A 9,668-nucleotide genomic window follows, 5' to 3' on the forward strand; every position below is an offset into this window, starting at 1 on the left:
CAAAAATTTCTTTTTCACAATTAGTAAACTTTGAGCGCGAATATCTCGGAAACTATGCGAGATAGCGAAAAACTGAATGCAGTCAATCTTATGGCACATTTTGTCAGCTTCAATTTTGTATAGAATGGTCTTATCGCTAGGACACATATTTTCCGAGATATAAGCAGAAAACCGAAAAAGGGGACTTTCACACCGCTCACCTCCTAGGAGCAGAGACTTTTAGTATGTTTATCTCCTAACTAGTCCAAACAAAGTCCCAAAGTTAAAAATTGTGTTCCTTCCATTTCCCTCTACACCCCCCTTATGAGCATTCATTGACTGGACTACTCTTGTTATTAACATTTTACCTACTGGGAGCCTATTAATAGGATTTTTAATAATTGTGCTGTATCAATAGAAAGCATAGCGAAGGAGTATTTATTCGAAACACATGTTTAACGTTTCACGTGTTTGATGTCACAATCTGAATGTGACTGTTAATTACAAACGAACGTCGGTCGTTAACAACAAATTGATCGTCGGCACGTAACGACTATCAGTGAGACGTTCACCAGATCGTCCCAGCTGATCGCCGACGATCGATCGGCACCAACACCAACGTATCTAACATCTAATACCTACAATAGAAATTTTCTTTTACATTGCAATCTTAACCCTTAAAATGCTGTATACTTTTTGGCAACACTAATAACGATGTGGGGTCCTCAGAGGACTCCACGTTAGAAAATTGTAGAATTGAAAATCAAAAATAGATATGTTTAATATATGTATTTATCGATATAATTATGGTATAAAAACATAAAATTACATTTTATTCTGTTTACAAAAAAAATTAATACATCAAGGTTCTAAACAATAGAATATACTCTGCATTCGTCATGGTCCGAGCAACGTACACTTTTCTTCTCTATTATTTCTACTCTATGATTTTTGCAGATGAACATTCAACATTCTTCACAAAGAATATTTACATTTCTGTCGCTAGATCTTATCTATAATCGGATGGGGTCTCCTGGAGACCCCAGTATGTTTATAGCTAAAAACAAAAGAACGGTAATGTTTTTAGAATAGACAAATCATCCACAATACTTGACGATGAAAAAAGAGGAAATACATAAAATATGAAAAAATACAAACAATTACTTACAAATTTATTAAGGAAAAATACTTTCTGGGGTCCGTATAGGACCCTACTCAGCATTTTAAGGGTTAAATGAAACTATTAGATGACGTTATTGAGGGTGACTTGTTAATTCACAATGAAAATTGCTGTTGCTATTAAAGGTTCCATTAAAAAGTGTTTAGCCACATACCATAGATTTTCCAAAATGATGCAATAATCACCGGTCGGTAACGTGTTAATAATCTGTTTAATTTAATGAATAATTAAAAAAATGTATTCTAAACTTCCCACGATAAAATCTACATAATATCGCCATAACTCGGTCAAGCGACGTCATCATTCACAAAGAAGCGCTCAGAGTTGCATCTTCTGCCGCCGAACGTTTACGCGGCTAATTTCAGCAAGTTTTGCAACGAGCCAGCGACAAACCGATTACGGGGACCCTTGATTACTGGACGGCCGTTCATCAGTTCCTGCTTCGGGCAATTACAGAGACCTAATGGCACGCCGTTTCAAGGTTCGAATACTGATGCCCGGTTCTACAAGAATAAAAAACGCCCCATTATTTCCCGAGGCGTCGAGCACTTCGATTTAGCCGTGACGCGAAATGAAAGATTATCTGCGTTTTCCAACAATCGCGGCCGTTTCCCGCAGCGCGAGATAGATCAGCTGCATTTTCTCCGCATGACATCAGAACTGCAGCAGCATGCACAATATGGGGACACGCGTTCACCGCGAGTTGCAAGTTGCAACGATGCATCACGAGCTGCGCGTATGACAAAGAAGAGCCCGCGCATGCCACGGAGAAAGATTTTCGCGGCGAGCGTTTCGCGCGTACGCTATGTCGTTCGAAATAAATTGAGGTGCATTAAGGGGGCCTTGATATGAAGGGTGGAGTTCGCAGACGCGCCAGCGATATTTTAATATCATCGCCTCTGACGCATTTTATTTCGCCGGAGCAACAACTTCGTGCCTCGAGGCCGGATTGCTCGCGAGGAACCCATTGTGCTACGCTAAGTCGATTTCAGCCCTGCAAACAACCCTCTTTTCTGAAAGCTGCCAGTACTAGATCCTCAAAACTGTTTTTTCCTGGCCGTTTTGCAGCGTTCAACGATGTCAGTCTGCAAGCATCGATTGGGGCTGTTACTTTCCTTCGAAGGTCGAAGATTTTGAACCTTAAAACTTCGATTTCCGAAACTTCGAAGGTGAAAACGACTGTGGATCTTTATGCATTTATGAAGAAATTGGTTGGGCGAAATATAAAACAGTAAGACTTAGAAAATTCAAGAATGCTCTAATGTTGATTTTCGTGTAACAAAGTCGTTAAGGGGTGAAATCAATTTTTATGTTATTTCTGCTTCTTAAAATCAATGCAAAACATTTTTATTATGCATAAAGATCCGCTGTCTAGTCATGAGAATCGAATTTTCGAAGTTTCGAAATTCGAACCTCCGCAGTGAATTACACTGTCCAACAAATTTTAACTTTTGTTATGATTTCAACATATGTTGGGTCCTTCTTATGGAGTTCTTTGCGCTGATTCCGAATCTGTCCTTAATTTTTCTCCTATACGCACAGTTTTTGAGAAACATAGCTTTGAAAAAAAAACATATTTTTCAACTTTTAACAAATATTCTGATGTTATTATAAAAGATATTAAATTGTTCTTTACAGCAAAAAATTCTGCAGACTTTGCCGAATACAGTGATATCCAATATTAATACATTATGATTGTTTAAACATGTTTAAATACGAATACGGCGCAGCGAACGCCTGTTGTAGTGGTGAGCGCCACTGGCGACAACTCGTGTCAGGCGAAGATATTTTGCTTTCTGGTTCGAAAAAAACGTCGACGATCCAAACATGACAGGGTGGCTTCTCAAGATAAAAGTCTGCTCTATTGCGTGGTATAATTCGATTTTCCGCTGGACCCTTATTTTTTTAGATAAATTCAAAAATATCCGCAAAAATTGGTGCAGAAGTGGTGTGTCTCCGTCTTTAATGATTGTTTAAATATGTTTAAACAATCATAATGTATTAATATTGGATATCACTGTATTCGGGAAAGTCTACAGAATCTTTTGCTGTAAAGAACAATTCAATATCTTTTATAATAACATCACAATATTTGTTTAAACTTGAAAAATATGTTTTTTTCTCAAAGCCATGTTTCTCAAAAACTGTGCGTATAGGAGAAAAATTAAGGACAGATTCGGAATCAGCGCACACACACAAAGAACTCTATAAGAAGGACCCAACAGTATATTGAAAACTTTGGTGTTGGACATATTAGAGAATTAGAGGATTAAAAAGAAACGGAGTTTCGAAGCTTCGAATTTCGAAACGCTGCTGCGTTATATTTGATACAATTACAGACACGCCTACATTTCGAACAAAAATACACCACCACAGCTAAAATATCGATTAAGTTATAACTTCATACGATCCGAAGCCTCCGAAATTTCGTACACTTCGAAGTTCCCTTCGTTCCTTCGAATCCTTCGAATCTTGGGGAAAGTAACAGGCCTAGTAACAACAGGTCGAATGATGTTTTAGTAAAATCGATTGCACAACGTCGAAGATGAAAAGTTGCAGAGATCACGCAATGGAAAAGCGCGTGCAGTTATGACAATGGCGTCAAACGAGGGCATTGTTCCGTCGTCGGTTCTCCTGCGCTAATGGAGGGGCCATCGTATCAAAATCCATTCATTAAAACAACGTTTGAATGACAGATGAGAAGTTAAGGAGCACGGTAATCACGGTTCGCCGGCTATTATCATGTATTATTACGGCATTGTTCGAAGGAACGAGCACAAGGCTTCCCGCATCGTGTTTTGCGGTTTATTCTCCCGTGCCCGCTGCACCCACTGCTCACGCATCGATCTATGAATCGCGGTTGCATCCCCAGGTGCAACAAATACTGTAAACTCAATCAGGCGACCGGTTAATCCGCGAACTTCCATCGGCGACAAGCTTTCCGCTCTATCCTGTTGATAACACTGCCGCCGGAGAAATTTTCTAATTTCGAGGGAACGGTACTTTTGTAACTTAGATGGCTGATACTCGAGGTAGATGACGCGCGACGTCTCCATTAACTTCCTTTTGCTTCTCGGCAAATTCGAGGGTCTCGTAGAACCGTGGCGAATTTTTTGGGATTCAGGGATTCCTTTTATAAATTAGAAGAATTAGGTAAAAGCACCAATGGTTGACCAGTTCAGAAAAATTCTCTGCGTGGAAATCGTGGAAAATGGTTTCTTTCTACAATGACGCTTTTTCTGAACTAGAAAATTCTGCTTCATCCTTGAATATTATCTAAAATGGTAATTACCCGTGACAATCGATCGAGGAAAATGGTATCATGTTTTGAACAAGGAAACAGAAAATTACGCTTCTAGCCTTGAATAACCTAGCCTTTACCTCCCTTGTATTTGCAAGTATAATCGAAAATGATAATTATTTGTGTCAACACACTGTTGGAAAATGGTTTCTTTAGTGATTAGGATAACTGCAAGTAACCTAATTGCAGCGGCACGTGCAGTGGGCGTATGTACAAAGTATTTGTGTACCTTTTAAATGTTTCCCACCAACAAAGCTGAATGTTTGTTGTTTCACGTTTGTCAAAATTTTTCGCAGCACACAATTTCGTCACATGGAACCAGCTACAACACGGAAGTGACGAAAATAAAAGCAAAGCACGGTAGTCCGTCTATCAGTTTAAGGCTACGAGTGCTACAATCGCTCGCCCACGCATGAATTATGCATGGCATGATCGTGTATGAGTCAGCCAAACTACACATTACGCGTCACTTGTACAAATAAAATAACGTGGCTCTCGTCGATCACCTAATTCTCGTTCCTAGTAACTGATCACGGTACAGAGAAAGAAGCTATTAATACCGAAACAACGGAAATGCATTTGCACGGTCATTTGCATGTATTTAAAATGTGCAGATAAGAAGTGACAATCATTTGAGGAGGAAAAATTGCAGTTCCCAGAGATTGTCCACAGGTCGGCGTAGATTATAGCGATCGCGAGAGACCAGCAAAGCCTGGTTCAACAAAAGTCCTAGATTTGCATCAATCGTTCCACATATCCAGACACGTTCCTCGATACAGCCGGGGTCGTATACCTCGTGTTTGGCTAACATGTCGCCATAGTAACTCTGCTGTCCTAGAAATTCCTCTGCGAGCATTATACGCGGTGCTGATTCTTACCGCTTATAACTTCGTCGACTTATGTGCCTGTTGGCAAGTATCATTTCGAGCCCAGTCAATATACACAGGGAGAAGAGAGAGAGAGAGGGGAATCGCGTTGCGTTTATGTTTGCGTTTACGTTCGCGTGTCGAACCGCAAATTGCTTTGTTGCCTGCAGTCGTTGCACTTTGTTTCCCCGTGTACACGGATTATCTTGTCCTACAATTCGCTAATTGATTCGGCCACGTAACAGACAATTACATTCTCTGCTGGGAATTTGATCGATAGACTGCGAAATAAAAATAGTCTGCGACCGAAATCAGCAGCCACTTCGAAATTGGTTTCTTGATTCGATCACTTCAATAGAATCGAATTATTTCTCTTGGGATTATCATTTTAAAAATATCTTCGAAGCTTCTTTTGGATGCGGCGCACTATTTAATACGTCTATTCTTAACGCGTTGAAGAATCGAGCTTGTCAAGCGCGGAAAATTAAAATTACCGATAAGTCGGAGGATTGGACGCATGATTTATGTATGAATTTTTTATGCTGCATCTGCGAGTTATATTTCGCAACACGTGAATTCTGTACGAAGTATCTATTCTTCCTGCCTTCTCTGGAAAAATGAAAATAGATCCTAAATCAACCCAACGAGTGCTTGTCAATTATAGGAAGGCAGTGAAATATTCAACGACGTCCGAAAATACGTCAAACAATAAATACATACGTAATCATTCAGACTTTGAAACGTCAAGTTTAGAACGATATTTATTACTTCAGCTTGGAATACATTTAACACAAAAATCGTTTGCAGTACAACTAGTTATTTATACTGGTGCATTTATACAAAAAGACAAATTGCCGCCCCTTGAGAATATATGTATATATTTAAAAAATAAAGGTACATATTTTTTATCTTCAATAAAAATCAAATCATTTTATTTAAATTTTAATAAAAGCATTTATTTTAATAAAAGCAAATTTTCTATTAATTGGGTATTTAACACATCAATATTTCTCTCATAGCTACAACCAAAATGGGGCACCTAAATTTTCGCGCCCCGGACGGATGTCCGGGTTGCCCCCCCCCCCCCCCCCTTAGAGCGGGCCATGCTTGGTGGGTAAAGCGTTAAAGCGTAAAATTGACTTTTTGCGTTCAGTGTTAAACAATAACCGCTAGAATGGAGGATGCATTTCCCCGCAGGGCCAGAAAGCGTCACCGTTAATTGATTTAGAAGGTAGCCATAGCGTTCGATTCGAAGCCGAAGCAGAAGAAAGTTCGTTGGACTTTCGAGCGAGCCTACGAGACGGGACTTTCTAAAATATTGCGCGTTTGTTTCTTAATTGCGGCGGCGAGCATCTCGGCGACGACGCGACGGAGCACAGTGGGATAAACCGATGAATTCTGTGTAAAAATCAAAGTACTTTAAAGTTGAAACTTAAAGTTGAGTTTATGGTACGAACGATTTTTAACCTTGAAAAAAATCGTTAAACTTGCCCAATTTCATGAAAATTGGGGATTATCCAATACAACGAGCGGAAAAAATGTTTTGTTCACATGCTATGTATCATTTCCAGTAGATTTTTTCACGCTGATTACAAATCTGGCCGTAAAATTTGTCTACGACCTCAGGATTTTGCAAAAAATTGATTTTTGCGAACAAAGCTAATGAAATCATTTTTTCGTTGAAATGTTAACCCACTAGTTTGGAGGTATATTGTATATTCTCATATATAAAATACAATAAAAATAAATATAACGAAATATTTGAACGATCACTCGACGTATCGCTACGATTGTCGCTGGCACTCCTTGTAATTTTTTTTAACTACTGATGATACACCTTATTTGTTTATTTTTATCACCAGATGTTAAAAAATTCGTTGATAAGAAGTAAGATAAAACGATGTAATGCTTACCTTACTTCCTGTGTAAATGAAAATATAATTATATCATAGAAAATAGATATCTCTAATTTTAAAAATTACGTTACAATCGCACACAGTCTACAAGGAATGCCAGCGACAATCGCAGCGATACGTTAAGTGATCGTTCTTCAGGTGATATATGTCAAGTAAATGTTCAAGTACTTTGTTATGTTTATTTTGATTGTTTTCTATATGAGAATACAATATACCTTGAAACTAGCGGGTCATCAAATCATTTCTTCGTCTACAAAAATCTATTTCTTGCAAAATCCTGAGGTCGTAGACAAATGTTGAGACAAGATTTGCAATCAGCGTGAAATAATCTACTGGAAATTATACATAGCATGTCAACAAAACATTTTTTCCGCGTGTGGTATTAGGTAATCCACAATTTTCATGAAATTGTGCAAGTTTAACACAGATTTTCAAGGTTAAAAAACGTTCATACCTTAATCTCTCTATTTTTCCCATATTCTGCGATGTTTCAGCTTTAATTTTTAAAAAAAATCGTCGCTTTATCTCATTTCTATCGGAAGTTCTTTGATAGAAATGAGATGGAACGATTTGAAATCAACAGGAGATGATGTATAGCATGTCAAGAAAAAAATCTGTCCGGACATGGCATTCGATAAACCACAATTTTCTTGAAATTCTGCAAGTTTAACACAGATTTTCAAGGTTAAAAAACGTTCGTACCTTAATCTCTCTATTTTTCCCATATTCTGCAATATCTCAGCTTTAATTTAAAAAAATAATCATCGCTCTATCGCATTTCTATCGACAGTTCTTTGATTTCGACACAGAATTCATCGGTTTGCCCCACTGTGCGGCGTAATCAACTCGATTTCGCGTAATAACGCACGGGAACTTTTTCGTTTGCAGTGCCACGTGCCGTAAAAACGTGTCCCGGCCGGTGACAGGTGCGCCAGGGAAACCTGCATTCTTTTTTCCCCTCCCTTTCTTCATCTTCTTCCTCCAAGCATCCGCCGTAGAATTTCGAATGAAGGCGACGCGGCGGCTTTTATTCTCCGCCGACAGAGACACTTTCCACAGATTGTCCGTGCCATTCGCGAAAACCGCCGAACAGATTTCATTCTCTAAATTCTAAATCGAGAGTTCGAAAGAAACGCGAGAGGGAGATTGTCAGGCGCCGATCGACGCCGACTTTCGCAACAAGTATTTCATAAAGATACCGATCGAAACGTTTCGCTCGTTAAATACCGTTACCGCGAAAACGTTCGATCATAGAGCCGTTCTAATTAACACACAAAGGGAAACGATATTAACCAGTGGACTGCGAACATGTTTTACGACGGTTCGTATGAAACATTAAATAAACATTGAATTGTAAGTAAACACACAGCCTGGGAACATCTGAAATGATCTATTTTCGTATCTGGGACCAGATTTATTTTCGTCTGACTACCGTTCCTAACGCTTGTATGTATACAAGACGGATATTATCCTCCGTATCCAACATTAATCCTTATCACTTCAGGAACACCATAGCAAATTTTGTAAATTTCAACAGAAACTTCAGACTCGCGACAGAATAAAGTGGAGCAGTGGACTGGACAAAAATTGTCTTCATCAATTATCATTCTTCCCTGCTTTAATCATTCTTGTAAGTTAAAAACAACACATAGATTTTCTTAAATTGTTATAAGAGCATAAAATCCGCAGTCTAATAATAACCAATCACACCTACGCTCCTTCCAAACGTCTTCTCCTCACCCACGAAGAGAGAGCCAAGTATTACTACCTTCAGCGTCGTTTCGCGTCTTAGGTCGAAAGGTACTCACGGTTCTTCATGTTGATCAATTTCCTTAGATCCTGTGGTAATCCTTAAGATCCTGTCCACAATAAAACGAACCCGAATTCTTCGAGTCACGTGTATCACACGATCGTATTCACAGTTGAACCTGTTCAATCCTATTCGATCCTCTCGATCCTTTAGATCCTCTTTTCAGACGCCGCAAGACTCGCGGGTCTCCAGCAACGGTTCACCTTTGTCATTGAACACCACGAACAATCACAACCCGATGAGGGACACCTGTAGATCCAGGGGGACGCTTGGATCACTTCGGATCGAGCCGCGACTCGGGCCTGGAAGATCCACGTCGATCTACGTCGATCCACGAACGCGGACTGGCTTCTTCTAACCACCTGCGCGACGCTCTATCCCACCCGATCACTCTCTCTCTCTCTCTCTTTCTCTCTTCTCTGACTACGATGATGATGATGATCCTCTTTCTGTAGCGCACACGAACCAGGAGGAAAAGGTGTTCGCTAAGTTCGGTTAGGTCAAGTGTTTCCCCGGCGTAGTCTCGAGTAGCACTTGTTGATTCCGGACGAGCATAGTACTGACCAGAACGCCGGGAACCACACCTTACGACAGACTGTATAGTGGATACACGGTT

The 9,668-nt window shown here is 39.6% G+C and overlaps 1 protein-coding gene across 1 annotated transcript in view; it reads right to left on the minus strand.

Annotated features, from left to right (window-relative positions):
* Positions 1-9,658, minus strand: part of LOC143213723 (putative ferric-chelate reductase 1 homolog) — a 42,872-nt gene extending 33,214 nt beyond the window's left edge. Inside the window, exon 1 of the mRNA XM_076433838.1 lies at positions 9,051-9,658. Within this exon, the coding sequence (XP_076289953.1) occupies positions 9,051-9,060 (10 nt within the window). The 5' untranslated portion in view covers positions 9,061-9,658. The remainder of the gene's footprint in view (positions 1-9,050) is intronic.
* Between the last annotated feature and the right edge of the window lie 10 nt (positions 9,659-9,668).

This window comes from Lasioglossum baleicum, chromosome 11 (assembly GCF_051020765.1).
Source record: "Lasioglossum baleicum chromosome 11, iyLasBale1, whole genome shotgun sequence".
NCBI classification, from domain to species: Eukaryota; Metazoa; Arthropoda; class Insecta; order Hymenoptera; family Halictidae; genus Lasioglossum; species Lasioglossum baleicum.